At 39.0% G+C, this 26,173-nt stretch overlaps 3 protein-coding genes and 1 pseudogene across 3 annotated transcripts; all 4 read left to right on the top strand.

Moving 5' to 3' along the window:
• Positions 1-571: 571 nt before the first annotated feature.
• LOC104085696 (probable polyamine transporter At1g31830) lies at positions 572-5,188 on the top strand. The gene is made up of 2 exons (XM_009589795.4): positions 572-756; positions 3,490-5,188. Exon 2 carries the CDS (start codon positions 3,529-3,531, stop codon positions 4,927-4,929), a length of 1,401 nt encoding a protein of 466 aa, XP_009588090.1. The 5' UTR covers positions 572-756; positions 3,490-3,528; the 3' UTR covers positions 4,930-5,188.
• Positions 5,189-7,717: 2,529 nt separating this feature from the next.
• LOC104085695 (tyrosine--tRNA ligase, chloroplastic/mitochondrial-like) lies at positions 7,718-11,607 on the top strand (annotated as a pseudogene).
• LOC138907052 (probable polyamine transporter At1g31830) lies at positions 9,697-11,284 on the top strand. The gene is made up of 3 exons (XM_070197074.1): positions 9,697-9,770; positions 9,812-9,923; positions 10,670-11,284. The coding sequence occupies exons 1-3, from the start codon at positions 9,697-9,699 to the stop codon at positions 11,282-11,284; spliced, it is 801 nt and encodes a 266-aa protein (XP_070053175.1).
• A 12,258-nt stretch (positions 11,608-23,865) lies between the features above and the next one.
• LOC104085694 (serine/threonine protein phosphatase 2A 57 kDa regulatory subunit B' beta isoform-like) lies at positions 23,866-25,988 on the top strand. The gene is made up of 2 exons (XM_070186259.1): positions 23,866-25,036; positions 25,526-25,988. The coding sequence occupies exons 1-2, from the start codon at positions 23,978-23,980 to the stop codon at positions 25,817-25,819; spliced, it is 1,353 nt and encodes a 450-aa protein (XP_070042360.1). The 5' UTR covers positions 23,866-23,977; the 3' UTR covers positions 25,820-25,988.
• Positions 25,989-26,173: the final 185 nt, after the last annotated feature.

The following is a 26,173-nucleotide window of genomic DNA, read 5'->3' as shown; positions in this document are numbered from 1 at the left end:
AGATTTTTTACTTTTTACAGAATTGTACCTAAAGTAGGATTCCCCACTATATAAAGGGGGGGTCTGACTATTCATTAAACACATTGTAACACGCATCCCAAAGCAATACACTATTATTCTCACTATTATTATAGCTCTTTTTCTTGTTCATCAGTACTGGCTATTATGATCCCGGATCAAGGGTGAATTATTTCACTAAGGCTGGAATCAACCTCCTCTCATGGTTCGAATTTACCATATCTTTATTTGTTTAATCTAACTCAATTTATCAAATTAATTTGCGTATCCTTAAAACCACTTATAAATTTAATTGTTATCCGATTTTGAGGTTAAACAAGAATACTAACCCATATTTGTTGAAGATGGATGCAAGATTTAAACTTTATGGATTTGAGTTTAAAATTTTAATACCATTTGATCTGCCGATTTTGAAATTTATTACTTATACTAATTTAGTGATAACATATAGTGAATTCGAAGCCACTGACTGAACCATCGGAGCCCCACCCCTAATAATTTATCAAGCACGTTCTTCATCAAATTTCAACCTGTGCTCATTGATTCTCCATATTACATATTGGGATTCTGGGACGGCGACAGATTCATGGACCTGCCGATAACTGACACGTGGCATAACTCATAATCACAGCCCTTCGTGATTCACATGATATGTCCTTCTTTTCTTCTTCACATTAGTAATTAGTAATTCTCACTTATGAACTGTTGATTTTGTTCTCCTTGTCTGTGGATTTGGAGGTAAATTAAGTTTTCATCTTTTATTTCAATTCCTCTTTGCTCAATTTCAGTAGTGAAATTTATTATTTTGATGGTAAGTTGGTAACAGATGCTCTAGCTGTCTCTATTTTCGAGCATGCTTCTTAGTTCTCTGATTTATATCTTCCTATATTGTTTTTACAAGTTTTGAGCTATCTAACTTACTTTTTCTTGGAGTTTAACTTTGTACCAACGATTTAGGACCCGTTTGGTCATAGATTTTGCCAAAATAAACTTGGGTTTTATTTGGCAAACACATGTTTGGCCATAGATTTTGCCTATATTTTGGCCAAATCCCAAGTCCTAAATCCCAAATCCCAAAACCAGCTCAATAGCTGGTTTTGGGCCAAAATATCACTATTATATTTTTTAAAAATTATCCCAAATTTTTATATTTTATAAAAGAGCCCACCATTTATTATTTTGTAACGATGTTGCTTCGTCTTCTCGGTCATCTGATAGTGTATCTGTTATTCCCGCCAATATTGCTGTATTTGTAAATAATAATTCTGCAAAATATAAGTTATCGTAATGAAACAGTAATTAATTCGAGCCCACTGAATTCACAGTGTTTCCTTAAGGAATTTAATCCCCTCCTAGTACCCAAGGTAATGGATTATTTCCTCCCAGGATAGAACGAATCACACACTGGTGTAGCGGTATTTCAAACCTCAGTGTTTCAGCGAACACAAAGTTCGGTAGCAAATCACACTTACAGTTGCTTTGTTTGAAGTTAAAAACAATGTAGAACGAAGGAGTAGAAACTCAGAAAATCGTATGGAAATGCTGAGAGGAAGGAGTGCAATGTATAGCCAAATCTGTTGAGCGATTTCAGTCTTGTGTATTGTGTGTGTCTTTCTTCAACAGCTGCTGCACATATATATAGCAGCCAGTGTTGAAGAAGAACAATCGTCCACCCTCCATGGTGGAGCAAGCATTAGCTTGTTTGTGGAGCAAGCACATTCATGGTGGAAAGAGCATTAGGCGGTTGCTATTGCAGCTGGTGGTCAATACACGGATTGGAAAATATCCGTTACAAATGCGGATAATCTTACGTTAATATTTACTATTAACAAATAAATTTGGTCCAAAAAATTAATCAATCAATCATTTGACCAAATCCAAATCTGAAGCCGAAGCCGAAGCCGTAGCCGAAGCCGAGCCGAGCCGAGCGACGACGACGGCGGCGCGAGGCTTGCTTTCTTCTTAACTGTTTAAGAGTTACAAGAAGAGCAATTATATATATACCCACCAAAAATCTTTTGCTCTTCCAATATGGGACAATGTCTCATTGTCAAGAGGGGGAAACTTAAAATTTTACTCAAAATTTTTATTTTCCCTCCATTTCCCATTCACCCTCATTTTAAGACTATTTCATCTTAAAAACAAAAAACCTCAACAGTATCATATAGTTCATTATAAAAATGATAATTTTGTATCAAATTTATTTATGTTCAGGACTATAGTTTGCGATAATATAATGAATGTTATTGATAATGGTACTGTTTGATATTTGTGATAGTTTTTAGAACTTGTGGGTATAAGTCATGTTTCATATTTTTCCAAACCAGACTTCACCCAAAACAGATGTCCAAACACATTTCCATCTTCAAATCAAACTTCACCCAAATAAGATTTTTCAGAATAAATTTGGGAATCTATGGTCAAACGCTAGCTTAATAAGTAGTGATTGATAACTTTGCAATATAATAAGCTATTTAATTACACTAATAGCATCATAGCCTTTTAATTTTTTGTGTGATTTAATTCATACTGGCTTGATTAGACGTAGAATGAAAAGTACAGTAAGCTTAGGTAGTATCGTCATAGCGTGTATAAGAAGAAGGGAAAACAACAATGAGAGGTGTAAAAGTTATGGACTTTGTTTCTATATAAATGTTAAAAAAATCCACTAAATGAGTTTAAATAATAAAATTCGAACTCAACAAATCAAATGAGCTATGATAAAATTTTAAACTTGAATCTGAATCCACTTCCGATGAGAAAAGATTGAAAAGAAAATGAGGGATAAGTGTGATGTCTTTTAGCTTGAAGGTGGTAGGTACGTTGTTATATAATTTGGTTTAAAGCTGGATAAAGATTTGCGATATGGTAATTGGTATGTATGGCCTAGTATTTAATTTTTATCTTATATGATTGATAACAACTACTAACATGTTATAATTAAATAAAGATTAAATCCTTAATGATGAAATTTTTTATTTTTAATAAATATAATTATGAATTTTTAATTATCTCAAATATGCAACAAATTTAGGAGAAAAATAAATATAAGGTGTAAACTAAAATTAACAAAATTAATATTTCAAATTTTATTTGAAAAAAATTAGATAATCAGCAAACGATGTTTGAGTATACTAATAAGATAAAGAGAATGACCAAATGTTTGCCACAAAGTTTAACTGCAAGGCTGTTATCCTATGGGAGAGAAAATGTTCTGCAGCGCAAATTATATAATGTAATTATAACATAAAGTTTACAAGATGCTTGGTGCACTAGTAATAATATGCATAAACATAGATTGTTTTCGATAAACCCTTGGCTACTAGTTTGATGGAAATTTGAACTAACTTGTTTGACAAGGAAAATCCAGTAAGGCCAATATCTCATCTTTATCTCAGTAGTTTGTATTTACAGCATTTTTCCCCCCATAGATTACCGAGGCACTCATAATTTGATACTGCATATATACAGAAACAATAAGTTCCAATAGCTAAGCTAAAATCTGGATAAATGGGAGTTGAAGATAACAACACTGAATATTCGGGAGGTTCTCCAAATGTGAAGAACTGCACTAAGGTTTCATTTATCCCTCTCACATTCCTTATATTCTACGGAGTCTCTGGTGGACCATTTGGCGTTGAAGACACTGTCCGTGCAGCCGGTCCTCTTTTAGCACTACTCGGTTTTCTAATCTTTCCTTTTATATGGAGTATACCAGAGTCCTTAATAACTGCAGAAATGAGCACAATGTTCCCTGAAAATGGAGGTTATGTTGTTTGGGTTTCGACGACTTTAGGTCCTTATTGGGGATTTCAATTAGGATGGGTGAAATGGATGAGTGGTGTAGTTGATAATGCATTGTACCCCGTTTTGTTTCTAGATTACATTAAATCTGCTGTTCCAGCATTGGCAAATGGTGTTCCAAGAACGATCGCGATCCTAGCTATAATTATAGCGCTCACTTATTTGAACTACAGAGGTTTAACTTTAGTTGGTTGGGTCGCTACAATATTAGGGGTATTTACACTCCTTCCTTTTGGAATTATGGGACTTATTGCGCTTCCTAAGTTAGAGCCTTCAAGATGGTTTGTAGTGGACTTGGAAAATGTACAATGGGGATTGTATCTAAATACACTTTTCTGGAATTTGAACTATTGGGATGCAGTTAGTTGTATGGCAGGAGAAGTAGAGAATCCTGGGAAAACACTTCCTAAGGCTATATTCTATGCACTTCCCTTAGTTGTCTCTGGCTATTTTTTCCCTCTTTTATTTGGCACCGGAGCTGTTCCATTGCATCGCGATCTTTGGAGTGATGGTTATTTCTCGGATATTGCTAAGATCATTGGAGGAGTTTGGTTAAGATTATGGGTTCAAGGGGCGTCGGCTGTGTCAAATATGGGAATGTTTTTGGCCGAAATGAGTGGTGACTCTTTTCAGCTTTTGGGAATGGCAGAACGAGGAATGCTTCCTGATTTTTTTGCTAAGAGATCGCATTATGGAACTCCTCTTATTGGAATATTGTTTTCTGCATCAGGTGTTATACTTCTGTCCTGGCTTAGTTTTCAAGAGATTGTGGCTGCAGAGAACTTTATGTATTGTTGTGGAATGATTGTAGAATTTATAGCTTTTGTGAAGTTAAGGATAAAATACCCTGCAGTATCAAGGCCCTATATGATTCCCTTAGGCACAGTTGGTTCAATTTTAATGTGTGTGCCACCAACATTCTTTATTCTTGTGGTTATGGCACTGTGTACATTTAAGGTCATGATTGTGAGTTTCTTGGCTATTCTTGTTGGACTTATTTTGCAGCCTTGCCTAGTTTATTGTGACAAAAAGAAATGGTTAAGTTTCTCTGTTAGCTCTGATCTTGTAGATCTGCAGTCAAGTTATCATCCGGTTGGTGAGGCCTAAAATGGCGAATGAGAGTTCCCGGGGCAAACTCGGATTAGTCGGGTCCCAAAGCGGGTACCGGACACCCGGTGGGAAATCACAAAAAAAGAAAAGAAAAAAAAGAGCCTTCTGTTTTCTTGATGTTAGAAGCAATGAATTTGCTGTATATTTTCTTTTTTGTTGGTTGTGGGATATCTTAGTATGTTGAGCCCATGACAATTGTAAACATTGAGTGTGCAACTCACTCTGCTTAATTGGTTTGTATTCAAGTGTTTGAATCGCTGTCATTGTGCTATGATTTTTCTGCTTTCAACAATGCAAACCTGATTCTTAGTTGAGCATATGCTATATGCTAACGACTCACTCTTTAAATAAAAACAAGAATATGATTTGTGGTGGAGTCAGTTTATTTAGAGGTGTCAAAATTTAAAGGAAAAAATAAACGAAAAGTTAAGGGCTTTAATAATATAGTATATATATATATATATACATAAATATATAAAAATTATTTAACTATACAGTGTAATTTATGAATGAAGGAACATAAGTAACTTCGACTGAATATAACATGCATAGTATATATCTCCCGAAATAAATTTAGCGATACCCCATATTTACATCAAATTATATTAGTTTACCATAGTGATAAACAACATCCTTCTTACTGCATGAGCGCGCATATAATAACTTTATAAAATGCCTTGACAGTTTTTGCTTGTGGCTTCCCTCAAACTACTTACCATGATTCTATATAAGAGTGTATATTAATGTAAGGAATATAACAGAAGAATGTAATTTTGAACAAATTCATGTACATTACCTGCATATATTTTTTTCAATTTTACAAGTTTAACGTTACACAATCGTCAAATGTTACATCCTTTATTTCATTTCACAAATTGAAAAGTAATGGATACAGGAATATTAATCCAACTATGTGCATACGTTCGAATGATATTTTTTGTTTGTTTTGTTGAATCGAAAAAGAAATCTTTTTTGGTACCTCCTACTATATTTTATAAAAATAAATAAAATTTTGAAGTAATGGAAAATTAGCCAAGAGTTTTGCTTTGATGATACAAGTTTAACAAGATATTTCTATTGATTCTACTTCAGTGATACAAGTTTTAAAATTCTCAATAATTTTGCCTTCTGTTTAAGGAAAAATAATAACTCATGTTTTGAACATTTCAGGTGCTTAGATAAAATCTCATGGAATTGTGTATCGGGAACATAATTTTGTGCAATTACAGGTATCTATTTAACTTTTTGGTTCTTTTTTTAAGGACTAGATTTAGTGTACGTGTGTTGCACGTGTAATATAACTTATTTGACAAGCATTACAAAATTAATATCTAAAAATTATAAAAATTTTATTACATACATATCAAGAATTTTTTTGAGTTATACAATATATATTAAATTATCTAAACATCTTCACATTCTCTGGAGTTGAGCGAAGTAGTGTTTATTTAACTAATTTATGGCTTCTATATTTTGTATTTATGACATGATGAATAATCATTGATATATATCTCGTCTATGATTTGATAGTCTATTATTTTATTAGTTTCAACAAATGCTTCCAACTGTTAAGCGTTGAGTTTATTTTCGTAAAAATCTTCTTTTGATTTAACAGATGCCTACAAAGTTAACAAAAAATTCACTTACAAAGTTTTACTCCTTTAAACAAATTCTCTTAATAATTAAGTAGTAACTTTTTTTATTTTATACCATGCGTAAAATACATGTATGAACTTGTAGGACAATTTCACTGAATCAAGCTCATATGGCCGCACAACATAAAACAAACTCTTACAATCAATGAGTCAAATAAACAAATTAAAACATACACCGTTGCAAAATAAGTTGATTTAGTTAATTCTTTCAATTATCTCATCAAGCACATATGTATAATAAATCAATAATATTATATTCACGAATAAAAAAGAGTAGAACTATAATTCCTTATTGACTAAAGACTTTTAAAGAAATCAGAGCTTGTTTAGTATTTCATGGTGCTGCTATAACATTAATTTTGATCAGGTCTAAAATAGCTCCACATACCATAATTTTTTCCTGTTTTTATCTATGATGCAAGATTTTATAATTTATTTCCTGCACGCAAAACCAAATCTTATCATAATATAAATTCATCCTAACATAATAAGCACATAAAAAAAATAAAAGAAAAGAAGGAGCTCACCAACTTTCAAATAAACAGAAAGTAAATTTAAAATAACTTCTAATTTTAATTAATCATAAAAAGCAATATACAATTCATCACACGATGAATTTTCAATAATAAGCCATAATTTAAAGAACGGCAAATATATTGACGATTACTCTTCGTGCCTAGGTTTTTAAGCATTAGAATAAGTAGTAGGCAAAGTATTATAATAGTTATGTTACCTGGTTCACATTAGCTAAGAATTTAAATAAGGTAAAATATAGATTGACTTTCTATATAATTCAAATAAGAAAAAATTAAATAAAAAATATTTTAATTGATTTCAAAACTCTAAAAATTAGAGAAATAATTAAATAATAATTTTGTCTAGTGTGAAATATATTTTTAAAGGATAAAAAATGCGAATAAACTTTTGTGTTTTTAATATAGTAATAGATAATTGAGTAGTTGAGAAGATAAAAGTTCATATCACTAACAAAGCTAGGAATTCAAATAAGGAAGTTTAAAAGAAAAATTCTTATACCCAAGGAATCAACAACATATATGTAAGCAAAAAGATTTATTTTTATCGTATTTATAAAATATAATTTCGATCAAAAGTGGTTTAATTGCCATCGACTATATTTTTTTCCTTTTTCAAACGACTCCTTTGGTTTGTAATGTTCTACGTAGTTTTTTTCAAGAAATCTGTGTCTCCGGTTAAACTCACCCCAATCAGATAACACTCAACAGTCAAAAACACAGAAAATATGGCCGCCGGCGCCGGTGCCATTCGAACTTTTCTTCTCAACGCAACTCAAAAACCTTTCACTTCCTCTTTCTTGAAAAACATTTCCCTACCCACATGCCTTTTTCTCCACAATTGCCTTTCCCTCCGCAGTTTTTCCCATCGCCCCTTTTGCTCTATCTCTACCCAATTAACATCCCAAGAAGACACTCCACAACCCGAAAATTTTCAACACTCGAATAAAAAAACCCGACCCAATGTTTTACAAATTCTTGAAGAGAGAGGATTACTGGAATCAGTGACTAACGACTCTCTTCGCTCCGTTTGCTCCGACCCGAATTTGGGTCCGTTGAAAGTGTACTGCGGGTTTGACCCGACTGCCGAAAGCTTACACCTTGGGAATCTTTTGGGCATATTGTGCTTTCTTGGTTTTTACGTTGTGGGCATAATGCTGTTGCGCTCATTGGCGGCGCTACGGGTCGAATCGGTGACCCGTCTGGGAAGAGTTTGGAGCGACCCGAGCTTGATTTAGTGACACTTGAGAAGAATATATCTGGGATTAGCGGGGTTATTCAAAAGATTTTGGTCTGCGCACCAGGTGTTTGTGAAAATGCCGGAGAGGTGAAAATTTTGAATAATTATGATTGGTGGAAGGATGTGAAGTTTTTGGATTTTTTGAGGAATGTAGGGAGGTATGCAAGAGTTGGGACTATGATGTCTAAGGAAAGTGTGAAGAAAAGGTTGGAGAATGCAGAGCAGGGGATGAGTTATGCTGAGTTTACATATCAGCTTTTACAAGGGTACGATTTTGTGCATTTGTATGAAAAAGAAGGTGTGAGTGTCCAAATTGGTGGTAGTGATCAATGGGGTAATATCACTGCTGGTACTGATCTTATTCGTAGGCTTATTGGGAAATCTCCCGAAAATGGAGCTGTTGTAGGCAATGCTCCTGTTGTTTTTGGGCTTACTTTTCCTTTGCTTCTCAAGAGTGATGGTACAAAGTTTGGAAAATCAGAAGACGGTGCAATTTGGCTAGCCCCTTCACTTTTGTCGCCATATAAGTTCTATCAGTATTTCTTTACTGTCCCTGATGATGATGTAGTGAGGTTTCTCAAGATTCTTACTTTTCTGAGCATTGAAGAAATTGCAGAGTTGGAGAGGGATATGGGAAAACCTGGATATGTTCCTAACACAGCTCAACGTAGGTTGGCTGAGGAGGTTACACGGTTTGTTCATGGACAAGAGGGATTGGAAGAGGCGCTTAAGGCTACAGAGGCACTGAAGCCTGGAAATGCTGATACCAAATTGGATTGGAAAACTATTGAGGGTATTGCAGCTGATGTTCCGTCTTGCTCCATGAAATATGATCAGGTGTTGAACATACCGATCTTGGATCTTTATGTTTCCGGTGGTTTGCTTGAGAGCAAATCAGCTGCACGACGGATGCTTAAGCAAGGGGGCCTTTACTTGAACAATGGTAAAGTTGATAGTGAGAGTAAGAAGATTGAAGCGGATGATATTGTCGATGACAAAGTTATCCTTTTATCTGCAGGGAAAAAGAACAAGATGGTTGTAAGAATATCCTGACTTGCTGCTGTCAGTCTAATATTTGATTGCATTAATATTTTATTTTTTGATAATGGTTAAAGATAGCAGTTCAATGTTCAAACAAAGCTTTCTGAGTTGGACGAGACACAAGATTTTACTTGGTATGCATATGATAGGAAGAGGGGAGAGCAGCCAAGCATTGAAAGGAAGTAAAGCAGCGTTATGTACGTTATGATATTAAAATTATTTCACCGATTAAAAAAAAAGTTGAAATTTTTTCCATCACTTCGTGTTGGTATTTTTTTTATTGCTCAGAACAATAATGGTCAAGGTGGGAGAAGAAGATGACTATGCAAGTGTTAAGAATTACTCTGGACTCTATGGATTGTCTATCAAGTTGTATCTGTGAGGTCCTGTTGCACTCTTTTTTCTTTCAGTTTTGACAGGCATGACGTCCTATTGCAGTTAGGACTCCTTATATATGCTTCAATTATTTGTTGGAAGCCAGGTGCTAATTATAAGCGACTTTGCAAATTGTTTAGAGATCTTGTAAGACACATAATAATTATCTAAGCTGACTAGTAGTGTATGCTGGTTTGATGATATGTGATTTGAAAAAGACACTTTAGTTTTCTCTGATTTTGGTATACTTCAGCAAAACTTTGTTAGTTGTGTCCCGTTATTAACATGTGCATTTACATAGTCTTGTGTAAACCGTGGAATAACTTGTATTGGTTTTTGTTTGAGCACCGAGCCCAGCTGGTAGATAGTGTATTTTTTCGGGAAAGGAGAAATTGCATCAGCTTAGAGTTAGTTGTCTGTTGGATGACATATTGAGGATGGAAATTGCGCCAATATTAAATTTGCTCATATTGTTGCAAAAGAAGAACATGGAGAACCAAAAATGACATGAATTAGGAAGAAGAAGAAACATAGAATAATGGAAGGAGGAGGACCATCTGGCGCAATTTTGTCTTTGGAAAATTAAAAGGGAAGTTGCTTATATCATTCCTGGTGATTTACCTTTGGATTTCCTTCTGTAACTCATAACTCAATGGGGCTTCCTCGGTCAGGGCGTTATGTTGCCGTTGATACATGACTTCTTGCAAATGTCTTTGTCCTACCACTCAAGGGTATTAAAGGTACCTTTATAGGAGTACAAGTGTGCTGAATGTGTATGATAAATCTTTATAAGCTGATGTGGGGTAGCTTTACAACATGTAAAGGAATGATGCTGTGGCCCTTTGATCTCTTATGCTTCATTATTGAACAGTTATTTGTAACTGCTTTGCAAGTTTCGTGTATTAGCACAGAGAAGTTTGAGGGGTGGCACCGGAGCTGTTCCGTTGCATCGCAAACTTAGGAGTGATGGTTATTTCTATATTGCTAAGATTATTGGAGGAGTATGGTTAAGATTATGGGTTCAAGGGGCGTTGGCTGTGTCAAATATGGGAATGTTTTTGGCTGAAATGAGTGGTGACTCTTTTCAGCTTTTGGGAATGGCAGAACGAGGAATGCTTCCTGATTTTTTCGCCAAGAGATTGCGTTATGGAGCTCCTCTTATTGGAATATTGTTTTCTGCATCAGGTGTTATACTTCTGTCATGGCTTAGTTTCCAAGAGATTGTGGCTGCAGCGAACTTTCAGTATTGTTGTGGAATGATTGTGGAATTTATAGCTTTTGTGAAGTTACGGATAAAATACCCTGCAGCGTCAAGACCTTATAGGATTCCCTTAGGCACAGTTGGTTCAATTTTAATGTGTGTGCCACCAACATTATATATTCTTGTGGTTATGGCACTGTGTACATGTAAGGTCATGATTGTCAGTTTCTTGGCTATTCTTGTTGGATTTATTTTGCAGCCTTGCCTAGTTTGTTGTGACAAAAAGAAATGGTTGTTTCTCTGTTAGCTCTGATCTTGTAGATCTGCAGTCAAGTTATCATCCGGTTGGTGAGGCCTAAAATGGTGAATGAGATTTTCCGGCGCATACTCAGATTAGTCGGGCCCAAAGCGGGTACCGGACACCCAGTGGGAAATCACAAAAAAGAAAGAAAAAAAAGATCCTTGTGTTTTCTTGATGTTAGAAGCATTGAATTTGCTGTATATTTTCTTTTTTGTTGGTTGTGGGATATCTTAGTATGTTGATCCCATGACAATTGTAAACATTGAGTGTGCAACTCACTCTGCTTAATTGGTTTGTATTCAAGTGTTTGAATCACTATCATTGTGCTATGATTTGTTTGCTTTCAAAAATGCAAATGCTATATGCTAACGACTCACTCTTTAGATAAAAACAAGGATATGATTTGTGGCGGAGTCGGTTTATTTAGAGGTGTAAAATTTAAAGAAAAAAATAAACGAAAAGTTAAGGGCTTTAATAATATAGCATTGTATGCGGTCAAAATCGAGCTTGCCTTTCGTATGACTAATCGAGATTGGAAGATAATAGGACAAGGTTCGAACTCGTGTAATATCGAACTGTGATGCGAGGTTTGAGTGCCGAGCTCGTAACCTAGAGACTGATCGAGATCGGAACCGTCCAAGATCGGGATCGAATAAGATAGAGATCGAGCGAGACCGAGGGAAGCTTATCGAGCCAAAAAATAGAAAGCCGAAATATCCGCAATTGGTCGAGAATCACGACTGAAATCCCGACGCATATCAAGGAAAGACCAATTAATTAACCTATCATGAGATTCCTTACTGTATTTAGAATTATATCAAGAGTAGGACTTCTCTACTATATAAAGGGGGGTCTAATCATTTGTAGAGTGGGACATATTTTATGCAATACAAAGCAATATACTACCTTTCTTCTGGTTTTTAATATCTAGTCATTTTGTTCTTGTATCAGTTTATTCTCCACTTGGTTTGAGGGTGATCGAACTTGAGGGCCAAGGCTTATTGATTCATTTGGTTTGCATTTGTTTCTTTTACAGTTAATTTCAATACTAATATATATATTTTCTCAATTTGTGTCAAGTTATATCACATATCCTTCAAACCACGTATAAATTCAATTGTTATTCATTTTTCGGGTAAACAGTTTGGCGCCCACCATGGGGCTAAGGATAATAGTATCTTTGATTCAAGGATCAACATGTCGAACTCTCATGCATCGCCCGTACACGTGGACAATGACTTCGGTCACCATGATGAAAATGACAACATAGCACCAGGGAACGGCGTACCTCCAGTTGGTCTCGATGGAGTCCCGACAATAGATCCGATCGACGCCAGCTCGCATGTAGCCATTAATGCAACTTTGGCCGTCGATCCTGAGAATAGCGTCCGCAGGGATGTTCGATCAGCCGCTCAGAGCATACATGGCGGCGACGAAGACGGAATCAGCCTCCGGAGGATCTTCGAGATGTTGCAGGCTCAGCAGGCCGCGATAGCACAGCTCCGAAACCAGAACCATTCACCAAGCAGGATCGAGCCCAAGCCATCCCAGGAAGTTGTTCACATGGTCGAATCGATGTCAAGGAAATCGAACGGAAATGAATCGGGGACCGATCCCGCTATCATGAAGATGCTCGAGGAACTAACGAAGCGAGTTGAATCGGGGGAAAAGAAGATCGAAGCAAACGACAAGAAGGTGGAAACTTATAACTTCAGGGTTGATCAGATCCCGAGGATACCACCAATACTGAAGGGTTTGGATTCCAAAAAGTTTGTACAAAATCCCTTCCCCCTGAGCGCGGCTCCCAAACCGATCCCCAAGAAGTTTTGCATGCCCGAAATTCTCAAGTATAATGGAACGACCGACCCCAACGAGCATGCCACCTCTTACACGTGTGCAATAAAAGGGAATGATCTAGAGGATGACGAGATCGAATCTGTGTTACTAAAGAAATTTGGGGAGACCCTGTCAAAGGGAGCAATGATATGGTACCATAATTTATCACCTAACTCTATTGATTCTTTTGCCATGCTTGCAAACTTGTTTGTAAAAGCACATGCTAGAGCCATAAAGATCGAGACTAGGAAGTCAGACCTTTTCAAGGTAAAGCAGCTCAGAGAGTTTGTGTCTCGGCTCCAAGTGGAACGAATGGATCTACCACCAGTTGCCGATGATTGGACCGTTCAAGCTTTCACTCAAGGACTAAATGAACGAAGTTCAGTGGCTTCACAACAGTTGAAGCAGAACTTGATTGAGTACCCGGCTGTTACCTGAGACGATGTACATAATCGATATCAATCGAAGATTAGAGTTGAAGACGACCAGCTGGGGGCTCCTTCCTGGTCCGTTACCAAAAAGGACGTTGATCGAGAACCAAGGTCGAACAGGGATCGATACAAGCCGTATAATAGAGATCGTAGGGGAAACGGACCTGGGCACAACTCCGTACGAGGTGAAAGGAGAAATGATCGAGGCCAGAACTCTCGAGTGCTCTTAAGCAAGAATGATTTCGACAGGCATACCGGACCTAAGGAAGCACCGCTATTGTAAGAATATAACTTCAATATTGATGCATTTGCCATCGTATCAGCCATCGGACACATCAAGGATACTAAATGGACTCGACCTCTGCAAACCGACCCAGCCTGGAGAAATCCCAATCAAGTATACAAGTATCATGGCACCCATGGCCACAGAAAGGAAGATTGCAGACAGTTGAGAGAAGAAGTAGCGCGGTTATTCAATTTAGGGCACCTTCAGGAGTTTCTAAGTGATCGGGCCAAGAAACATTTCAAAAATAGAGAATTTAACAAACAAAACGGGCAAGAAGAACCACAACACTTTGTTCACGTGATTGCCGGAGGGATCGATGTTCCCCAAGGGCCAGTATTAAAATGCACTAAGGTGTCGGTCACAAGGGAGAAGCGATCTCGGGATCAAGATTACATACCGAAATGAATCTTGTCCTTCAACGACGAAGACGCAAAAGGAATCATACTGCCCCATAACGATGCACTGGTAATATCTGTACTCATGAATAAGACTCAAGTTGTTAGTGTGTTAATTGATCCAGGTAGTTCAGCCAACATCATTCGACCGAGGGTTGTAGAACAACTCGGTCTACAAGACCAAGTCGTGCTCGTGGCTTGAATGCTAAACGGATTCAACATGGCATGTGAAACCACTAAGGGCGAAATAACTTTGCCAGTAAACGTGGCCGGGACCATCCAAGAGACGAAGTTCCATGTGATCTAGGGCGACATGAGGTATAACGCCCTGTTCGGGAGACTATGGATTCACAACATGAGAGCAGTGGCCTCGACCCTTCACCAGGTTCTAAAATTCCCAACACCAGAGGGAATCAAAACAGTCTACAGGGAATAACCCGCCACAAAGGAAATGTTTGTCGTTGACGAAGTGATTCCGATATCGACACTTTCATCGACAAAAGGGCCAAATTCGAAGGAAAAACATGAGGCCAAATAGCAATCACAAACGCCAGCCTCGACCCAACCACAGAAACAGGGGACTGGCGAAGATGATGATTATGGAGTCCCTAGATCCTTCATAGTCCCCGATGACTCCGACGCTACCAAATCAACGGTCGAAGAGTTGGAGCAAATCATACTAATCGAATGTCTGTACGGAAGAAAGGTATACCTGGGTACGGGGTTACATCCTGAGCTCAGAAAAAAGCTTATTCAATTTCTTATAGCTAACATTGATTGTTTCGCTTGGTCCCATCTCAACATGACAGGGATCCCACCAGAAATCACCACCCATAAACTAAGCTTGAACTCGAAGTTCCATCCGGTGAAGCAGAAAAGAAGACCCCAGTCCGAGATCAAGCACACCTTCATCAAAAATGAGGTAACCAAGTTCCTTAAAATAGGGTCCATCCGAGGAAGTAAAATACCCTGAATGGTTAGCAAACATAGTTGTAGTTCCTAAAAAAGAAAATAAACTTAGAATATGTGTAGATTACAAAGACCTAAATAAAGCATGCCCCAAAGATTCTTTTCCTTTGCCTAATATCGATCGCATGATCGATGCCACATCCGACCACGAGATCCTCAGTTTTCTCGATGCTTATTCCGGGTACAACCAATTACAAATGAACCCGGATGATCAGGAAAAGACCTCGTTCATCACTAAATATGGAACCTACTCCTATACTGTAATGCCATTTGGATTAAAAAATGCTGGTGCCACGTACTAACGCCTAGTAAGCCGGATATTCGAAGAACAAATAGGGAAATCTATGGAAGTTTACATTGATGATATGTTAGTTAAGTCACTACGAGAAGAGGACCATTTGAAGCATTTGCAGGAGACCTTCAATATCTTGAGGAAATATAACATGAAGCTGAACCCGGAAAAATGCGCGTTCGGGGTCGGGTCAGGAAAATTTCTCGGATTCATGGTGTCCAACAAAGGAATCGAGATTAACCCTGATAAAATTAAATCTATCGAGGACATCACGGTAGTTGACAACGTAAATGTCGTGCATAGGTTAACCGGGCGCATAGCAGCCTTGGGGCGATTCATCTCGAGGTCCTCCGATAAAAGCCATCGATATTTCTCATCACTAAAGAAGAAAAATGACTTCACATGGACCCCGGAGTTCCAGCATGCCTTGGAAGAACTTAAATGTTACTTATCGAGTCTGCCGCTGCTTCGCACGCCGAGGGCGGACGAACAGTTGTACTTATATTTGGCAGTATCAGAGATAGCGGTAAGTGGAGTCCTAGTCCGAGAAGGACAAGGTACGCAATTTCCAATTTATTACGTTAGCCGAACCTTAGGTGAAGCCGAAACTAGGTATCCCCACCTAGAAAAGTTGGCGCTCGCTTTGATACGCGCCTCTAGGAAACTAAAATCGTAATTCCAATGTCACTCTATATGTATTGTAACAACTTATCTACTTCGAAATATTTTGCATAAACCCGAGCTTTCGGTACGGTTGGCCAAATAGGTCGTAGAAATCAGCGGGTATGATATTGAATATTGACCCTGAACAACCATTAAGTCTCAAATTTTGGCAGACTTTGTGGTTGACTTCACGCCGGCCCTAGTACCCGAGGTTGAAAGAGAGTTGTTGGTAAACTCGGGTACGTCCTCGGGAATCTAGACCCTCTTTATTGACGGTGCTTCGAATGCAAAGGGGTCCGGACTCGGCATCGTGCTAAAACCACCCACATGCAACGTGGTTAGACAATCAATTAGAACTATAAAATTGACTAACAACTAGGCCGAATATGAGGCCATGATTGCAGGTCTCGAATTAGCAAAAGGCTTGGGAGCGGAAGTGATCGAAGCCAAATGCGACTCCCTCCCAGTGGTGAATCGGGTTAACGGAACCTTCAAAGTTAGGTAAGAACGGATGCAAAGATACCTAGATAAGTTACAAGTAACTTTGCACCGATTTAAGAAGTGGACTTTGCAATATGTGCCTCGAGATCAGAATAGTGAGGTCGATGCCCTCGCAAACTTAGGGTCATCGGTCGAGGACAACGAAGTTAGTTCGGGGGCCTTCGTGAAACTCATGAGGTCAGTAGTCGAAGAAGGCCACGCCGAGATAAACTCCACAAGCTTGACTTAGAATTGGAGAAATAAATACATAGAGTATTTGAAAACCGGAAAGCTTCTCTCAGATCCAAAAGAATCGAGGACCCTGCACACGAAGGCAGCACGATTCACCTTGTCCGAAGACGGAACCTTGTTCAGAAGGATATTCGATGGTCCACTAGCGATATGTTTGGGACCGGGAGACACAAAGTATGTTCTGAGGGAAGTTCACGAGGGCACTTGCGGAAATCATTCCGGTGCCGAATCATTGGTTCAAAAGATAATCAGAGTTGGCTATTACTGAATCGACATGGAAAAAGATGCGAAAGAGTTTGTTCGAAAATATGACAAATGCCAAAGGCATGCACCAGTGATTCACCAACCCGGGGAACTGCTCCATTCGGTCTTATCACCATGTCCATTCATGAAGTGGGGAATAGACATCGTTGGCCATCTTCCGTGGGCACCAGGTAAAGTTTAATTTATTTTATTTATGACTGACTAATTTTCTAAGTGGGTTGAAGCACAAGCCTTCGAGAAAAATAGGGAGAAGGAAGTCATCGACTTCAATTTGGATCACATCATATGTCGATTCGGGATGCCGTCCGAAATTGTGTGTGATAACGGGAAACAGTTCATCGGCAGCAAAGTGACCAAATTCCTCGAAGATCATAAGATCAAACGAATTCTATCAACACCTTATCATCCTAGCGGGAACGGACAAGCCGAATCGACCAACAAAATCATCATCCAAAATCTTAAGAAGAGGCTAACTGACGCCAAAAGAAAGTGGAAGGAAATTCTGCCCAAAGTTCTTTGGGCATACTGCACAACCTCGAAGTCCAGTACCGTGGCTACCCTATTCTCATTAGTTTATGGCGTCGAAGCTCTAATATCGGTCGAAGTCGGAGAGTCGAGTATCAGGTTCCGATATGCAACAAAGGAGTCAAATGACGAGGCCATGAATACGAGACTAGAACTATTGGATGAAAGGCATGAAGCCGCCCTCATCCGATTGGCTGCCCAAAAATAACGGATTGAGAGATACTACAATCGAAGAGCCAATCTTCAATATTTTAACATCGGGGACTTAGTGCTAAGGAAAGTCACTCTTAAACCCGAAATTCGAACGAAGGAAAATTGGGTCCGAACTGGGAAGGACCGTACTAGATTCTCGAGGTCACTGGAAAAGGGTCCTACAAGCTCAGAACGTTGAATGGAAAACAACTATCGAGCAATTGGAATGTATCTCACCTAAAATGGTACTACTACTAAGGTACGACCTCTTTACATTTCCTATTCATTTCAGAATAACACTTGCAGGTGGCTGACAAGAAACGACGATGGATTTTTTTTTTCGGGCGAGCGGCACGAAGTCTTTAGGTCTGAAAGCATGTATTGCTCTCTTTTTTCCTTAGACCGGTTTTGTCCCAAATGGGTTTTTTCGGCGAGGTTTTTAATGAGGCAACAATGAATCGTGCTAACTTAGAATCAAGCCGGATTACGAATCGACACCGAAGATCAATTCAACAATATTCGAGGTTCCTTTACAATCAATATCGAATACTGGGGGCTACCCTCGGATATGCACTATCTTTAAACATTAACTTTAGCAAGGAAACTACTTCATAAAGGGAGGGTCTCGATAGACAGGATTTATTGTAAGGGCCAAACGGTCAAAACAAGTCGTGCCCATGTAGATCGCTTGAACCATGACATAAAACATGTACGCATGTATGATTGTTTCAATCGACAATAAAGAGAAGTACTTTTCTTGCAATCATCTTATGTTTTAATTTTTTTTCCTCTTTACACCTCCTTAAAAGAGCTTCGTACTTCCGAAAATAACAAGCCTAAGGGCAATACTTAATCGAAATACGAACGATCCTCACTCGGGGACTGCCGTCCGACTAAAACAGCCCAAGTCATCGGGCCTCGGGAGAAAAAGACCTAATAGGAAACTCCCCGATTTCTAAAGTTCACGACCACCCCACTCAGGGACTATTATCTCGAGCAAGCCCGGAGAAAATAGGAAAACAAGCCCAATGGGTAGCTTCCGAACTAAGAGGCTACAGATAATTTAACACGGCTCAGAGACGTCCGAAATCCGTAACAAAAATAAGCCTTCAAAAAAGAGAAAACTCTTTCACAACCGGTTCTAAAGGCTACTCTCGGCAAAGTCTCAAACCTAAGATATTTTTGGGGAAAAAACTTTGGTAACATCGAACCCCAATAACGCCTTAACCCATAAAGGCAATAAAGGTAAGGTTTGTTCGAACCCTTGAACACAACCTTATTGTTTCATGCTAAGGCATTTCAACCTTTGTGAATACAAATAATAAAGCAAAGGAAAATTATGAGAGACGAAAGAGAACGAAAAGCCTTATATTTATATACAATAGTTTTTTACAAAGGTCAAATAGGTCTAATGCAAAAGTTACAACAGCCAAAAATGGCCTCAGAAAAAATACAAAAGAAAAATAAAAAAAGTCCTAAGTGGCTTGGTCCTCATCGGAGGTTGCATCTCCATCCTCGGGATCTTCTCCGTCTTCGGATTCACTTGAGCTCTCGGAGTCTTCCTTAGGGAAGGCCAACCTCCGGGCCCTGGCTTCCTTTCCTTTGGCATTTTCGATTTCGGCCATAATATCGAAGCCCTGGGCATGAACTCCCTCGAAGGCTTCCCTTCGAGCTTGCCATTTTGCATGATCCACCATGCCCTTGGCCTAGATGGCCTCGACGTCGACCTTAAACTGGGCCACTTTAGCATCAACTTTTGTGTTGGCCACGACCACCTCAGATCTAGCCACTTCAAGTTCGTTTGCCAAGCTTGCCTTATCAGATATGGACAAACCCAACTGAGACTGAAGCTCCTTGATCTTCTCAACCTGCACCGAGGCCTTCTCTTTTAAAGCTTGGAGTTGGGTCTCGGCCGACTCCAATTGCGCTTGGACGATTTCCTTTTTCGAGTCATCCAATTTGTTCAAGCCTCTGCCGGACCTGCAGAATCGGATCGTTAGTATTATCTCCAATTCGTCTCCACTATCGTGAATCATTCGGAATACCTGCTCGGCCATCTCGGCATGCTCATCTCGAGCCGTTACTAAATCGGCCTGAAACTTCTCACAGAGAAGCTTGTATATGTCACTTTTTTCAGTGAGGTCCCGAACCTCATCCTCGTGCTCCTCCCGGATTAGGAGGAAAGCCTCGTGATATAACACCGAAGCCTGCAAACAAGGAAAAAGATATTAGAATTATCTACAACTCCAAGTTTAAAAGAAATAATTGAGAGACCCACGAAGTTACCTGATTCAGAGCATGTTGGGCCTCATTAAACAAGCAAGCGTCTTCCACCGCGTTCATCACTGCTTGGTCTTCCTCGGTCACTAAGGATCTAAGGTAGCTAGCAATCCCTATGGGGGAGAGAAAACCCGGGCATCCTCCGGGACAGAAAGCACTATATTTCGCCTGCGATCGGAGTTAATACTTGGGGTCGGGAATCGGTCCACCAGTTTTGGGCTCAATGAAGACCCGGTAGCGCCCGATGATGGTACTTTCTTCGGTACTGATAAACCACCAAACCCGGTGACATCCTCCGAGGCAGCGGACTCGAACCCATCCAAGAAGCCATGGATACCAGTCGCCCCTAGATACATTCGTAAGAGCGACCTTCCAACATATTGGCTTCACAGATCATAGCGTACAAAATCTGAGGGCATCCAAAAATATCGATTATTCTGACCTCGTCCCTCGAGACATCTTCCGCTGCCCGGGAAGCCTCGCTCCCGGTCTCTCTCTCGACCATCTCGGCTTGGGATGGAGTGGCCTCAACTCTACCTGGTTCAGGAACTTCGGCCAAAGCTCCCTCATCAGCCTCCGCTAGTTCAGAGTACTTTTGTATCAAAGCACCAGCCCGCACACGGCCCACTAGTTTGGAGTTATATTCTTTTTCTCCTTCTTCAGACTCGTCCCTTAGTCGGCGGATTAAGTCCGAAGGCATAACACGAGTATCCCCTTTGGGCTTGCGAGACTTCCTCGCCGGTTTTTTCTTTTCCGAGACCGGGGAACTCGGAGCCCCTTTTCTCTTCTTCTCTTTGGCCTGCTTCGGAGCAGGTAGAAGGACTTCTTCTTCACCAGATGGGGGCCTCATTGCAACATCCTTCCCGAGGCCTACAAAGGAAAAAAAGGGAGTAAGCAAGAGAAGAAGCCCGAACGGTAACCGTTCTAAGAGAAACTTACCATGATTGCGGGCCTCTCATCGACCCTTTGATAACTCCATCCAAGCATGTGCGGAGTATGTTTTCTGCGACACCAGTCCCTCGACCCATTGCTTGAGTTTCGGAATCGGGTCCGGCATCTGGGCCACAGCTACAATACCAAAAACATAGATGAAGAAAGAGGATAAGAAGAAAAATAGCAAAATTGAACATTCAAGGCGAAATATTACTCACGGTTCATGTTCCATTTCTCAGAAAACGGCATGTCTTCAGCAGGGATCAGGTCAGAAGTCCTTATTCGGACAAATCAGCCCATCCAACCTCGGTCACGAGCCTCGTCTATGCTCGAAAATGGGGCTTTATTGGCCCGGCGAGCGAGCTTGATTAGCCCTCCCCGATAGAGTCGGGGACTGTAAAGGCGCATAAAGTGACCGAGGGTGAAAAGACATCCCTCGATTTTGCTTATGAAAAATCGGAGGAGAATCACTATTCTCCAAAAGGAATGATGGATCTGGCCAAGGGTCATGTCTTATCTCTTGCAGAAGGCGGCGATGACAGGGTCTAAGGGACCTAACATGAAGGGGTAAGTGTAAACACTTAGAAACCCCTCCACATGGGTAGTAATAGATTCCTCATGCAATGGGACTACTACATGTTTTTTGTCCTAGTTGCATTCCTCTTTGACTTTGTCGAGGATCTTTTCGGTGATTGAGCATATGTACCTCGAGACCGGCTCACATCGTCCCGGTACCAAGGAGACCTTTTCGACCTTAAAGTCAATGACGGTTGGGCACCCTACCGGAATGAATTCCTTAGGGAGGGGCTCCGCCGCAGCCTCACCACCGGCGGATCATGATGTAGAAGCGGCCTCATTTTGCGGCACGGTTTTGGAAGTTTTTCCATTAATGAACAAGGGAAAAGAGAATTAGGATGGTATGCGGTTTGATTAGAGTTTTAGAAATTTGGGTGTGAAAATTGTGAAGCAAAGGGATTTTCTGAAGAAGAAGAAGCAAGAGTAGAAAGAGCTTTGAGTGTAAAAGTTTGAAATGAGAAAAGCTAGGGTTCTTATAGGTTGCTGGCGGCGGTTCGGAACCGGTAATGGCCGACCAATGACTGACAGGCATTTAATGTCTTGGTAACTAGACCGACGGGACGTTTCGTCGCATACATCATAATCGGGCTCGTCGCTGATGCCATTACCTATCTAGTCGGAGTTCAGCAATTCATATCGTTTCTCTCCATCTTCTTTCTGAGAAACGAGGGGACTATCTGTATACGGTCAAAATCAAGATTGCCCTTCGTATGACTAATCGAGATTGAAACATAATAGGACAAGGTTCGAACTCGTCTAATATCGAACCGTGATGTAAGGTTTGAGTGCCGAGCTCGTAACCTAGAGACCGATCGAGCTTGGAACTGTCCAAGATCGGGATCGAACACGATAGAGATCGAGCGAGACTGAGAGAAGCTTATCGAGCCAAAAAATAGAAAGCCGAAATATCCGCAATTGGGCGAGAATCACGGCGGAAATCCCGACACATATCAAGGAAAGACTAATTAATTAACCTATCATGAGATTTCTTACTATATTTAGAATTATATCAAGAGTAGTACTTCCCTACTATATAAAGGGGGTCTGATCATTTGTAGAGTAGGACATATTTTATGCAATACAAAGCAATATACTGTCTTTCTTTTGGTTTTCAATATCTAGTCATTTTATTCTTGTGTCAGTTTATTCTCCACTTGGTTTGAGGGTGATCGAACTTGAGGGCCAAGGCTAATTGATTCATTTGGTTTGCATTTATTTCTTTTACAGTTAATTTCAATACTAATATATATATATTTTCTCAATTTGTGCCAAGTTATATCACGTATCCTTAAAACCACGTATAAATTCAATTGTTATCCATTTTTCGGGTAAACAAGTATATATATGTACATAAGTATATAAAAATTACCTAACTATACAGTGTAATTTATCGATGAAGGAACATAAGTGGCTTCGACCGAATATAATCATGCAAGGTATATATCTCCCGAAAACAATTTAGTGATACCCCATATTTAAATCAAATTATATTAGTTTACCATAGTGATAAACAGCATCCTTCTTACTGCATGAGTGCGCATATAAGAACTTTATAAAATGCCTTGACAGTCTGCGCTTGTGGCTTCCCTCAAACTACTTACCATGATTCTATATAAGAGTGTAACTTAATGTAAGGAATATAACGGAAGAATGTAATTTTGAACAAATTCATGTAAATTACCTGCATATATCTTTTTCAATTTTACAAGTTTAACGTTACACAATCGTCAAATGTTACATGCATTATTTCATTTCACAAATTTAAAAGTAATGGTTACAGGAATATCCAACTATGTGCATACATTCGAATGATATTTGTTGTTTCTTTTGTTGAACCGAATAAAAATCTTTTTTGGTACCTCCTACTATATTTATAAATAAATAAAAAATTGAAGTAATGGAAAATTAGCCAAGAGCTTTGCTTTGATGACTAAGTAATGAAGCATCAATATCTCTAAAAAAATTAACCAGGAGCATAGAAGAGCTGGCCATTAATATTCCAGAAACAAAGTTTACCTTATCTTTTACCTATCTGTCTTTACTTTAAAAACCTCCTAATCATCGGACATTTCCAAGAGTCTTTTCTCTTAAACATCGTGTTTCTTGTTCCTCTTTACACTAATCAATGAGAAAGAATTATACTAATCTTTGCTTTAAATAAACCATTAACCATTCGCTCCCACCTTCTGCATTTGCCTCCAAATACTCTTTTGAGGTGAGGACCACTCATCTCAATCTTTAAGAAAGAGATCGACGATTTCAAGTTCTTTTATCAAGTTAGAAAGTCTTTTTTGTCAGACGACTCGCAAGAGGCAAAAAGAAAAAATGGGTGGGTTTAATGGAAATAGCCCAAAAAACTCTCCAAGATCTTCCCCAAGAAAAACATACAGCCCAAAAAACTCTCCAAGAAAAACACCCACAACTCTAAAACAACTCCTTTTAGATTCCAGGAACATGTCAAATTTTCTTGATTCTGAAACAGAGGAATTGCTCTCTCTTATTACTTACTGTTCTTTCACTTATACTTTCACTGATCCACAAGAATCCCCTTCACAACAGGATTTAAAGAGGCTAAAACTCATTCAACTCCTTTCAATAATCAAGACTATCATACAACCACTTGATGATCAAGTACTTTCACCCCTTTTCAAAATGTTGTCCACTAATCTTTTTAGGCCACTTTCTCCACCAATTTACTATGTTGCCTCAATATTACCCGACGACGATGACCTTGTGAGTAATCCTACACCCTCTTGGCCACATTTGCAAATAGTTTATGACATTTTCCTCAGGATTGTCACTAGAACAAGTGTCGAATCGCTCCGAATTTACATTGACCATTCTTTCCTTCTTAATCTCCTCACATTGTTCCAATCTGAAGACCAAAGGGAACGTGACAGCTTGAAGAATGTGTTCCACAGAATTTATTCAAAATTAACATTCTATAGACCATTCATGAGAAAGGAAATGAATGATGTATTTTTGCACTATGTTTTTGAGACTGATCAAAGGAACCCTGGAATAGGAGAACTTCTTGAGATATGGGGCACAATTATCAATGGCTTTAGTGTTCCTTTGAAAGAAGAGCATAAACTATTTTTAGTGAGAGTTCTTGTCCCTTTGCATAAGCCAAAAGGGATGCAAGTTTACCACAGGCAATTGGCCTATTGTGTATCTCAGTTTGTGCAGAAAGAGCCAAAGCTTGGTGAGGTTGTTATTAGAGGTATTTTGAGGTATTGGCCAGTAACAAATTGCCAGAAGGAAGTTCTGCTTATTGGTGAATTGGAAGAACTTGTGGAAACTCTACATCCTCAACTGTACAAAGAACTAGCACTGCCTTTGTGCACCAAAATTAGCAAGTGTTTAAACAGTTGGAACTCACAGGTAAAAGCCAGTGCCTCCCCTTTAGCTTCCAGCCTAAGACTATTTGGATAACCACTATCAGTGTGTTTGGTACGCCGAAAGTCATATTTTCCATGGAAAATGTTTTTCTCCAAAATGTTGTCCATGAAAAATGGTTACCGGTGTTCTGTTGGTGAAAGAAAATATCTTGAGAAAAATACATATATTAAGGATCAACAATTTTATTAGTAAACCAGAGAGTGTTTTGATAAAACATTTGAGTATTAAAGATTATTAATAATAATAATGCCTAAGTGGTAGTTAAAAGGTAAGATTTTTGTAAGAAATATAACTTCCGCCCATAAGTGAGGGAATTCATATTCTCCATTTTTATGATAGATGTTTTTCAAAGGAAAACATTTTTTCTAAACCAAACACCACAAACCGACTCTCTAGAAAGTGTTTCAATCGTACTAAACACACCTTATGTAAAGAGATGATTTTGGAGACTACTAAATGTTTTGATTTTAGGTTGCAGAACGCGCATTGTATGTGTGGAACAATGAGCAATTCTGGAAGATGGCATCACAAGCAATGGAAGAGGTTTTTCCAATTCTAGTTGAAGGGATGGAGAAGAATCTGGAGGGGCATTGGAGCAAAAGTGTTCGACAATTGACAGAAAATGTTAAGGGAATGCTTGAAGCTCTAGCACCATTTCTCTATTCCAAGTGCCTTTTACAACTTGAAATCCAAGAAGCCGTGGAACGCATAGAAGACATGAGAAGAAAAGAAATTTGGGAAAAGTTAGAAAATGCAGCAAAGTAGTAAACAGAATATACTGTATATCTGCATTTCATATTCAACAGACACAAAAGTGGCCTTGCTAGTGAGTTTCAACAGCACCATATTCCATCACACCACAATCTAGGAAACAACTTCAATCTTATCTGAGTATTAGTCGTTTCAATCAAATGTTCATGCAGCTGCCATTGGCCAAAACATTTTTCCATATGGAGACAACTATATATACAATGTCTTAGATTTCATTAAAGGGGCAATACTTCCTCAAGGTTACAAGTAGATTGTTTCAATCGCGTTGCTGAGTATAGAATGAGAGTGATGCTTCGAATGCCCCATTTTCAGAGGCTATGATGTGATCAGATTAGAGAGTGGGGGAGA

Source organism: Nicotiana tomentosiformis, chromosome 1 (assembly GCF_000390325.3).
Source record: "Nicotiana tomentosiformis chromosome 1, ASM39032v3, whole genome shotgun sequence".
NCBI lineage: Eukaryota > Viridiplantae > Streptophyta > Magnoliopsida > Solanales > Solanaceae > Nicotiana > Nicotiana tomentosiformis.
The sequence above is the reverse complement of the archived record's forward strand: the minus strand, read 5'-3'. Positions and strand labels throughout refer to the sequence as shown.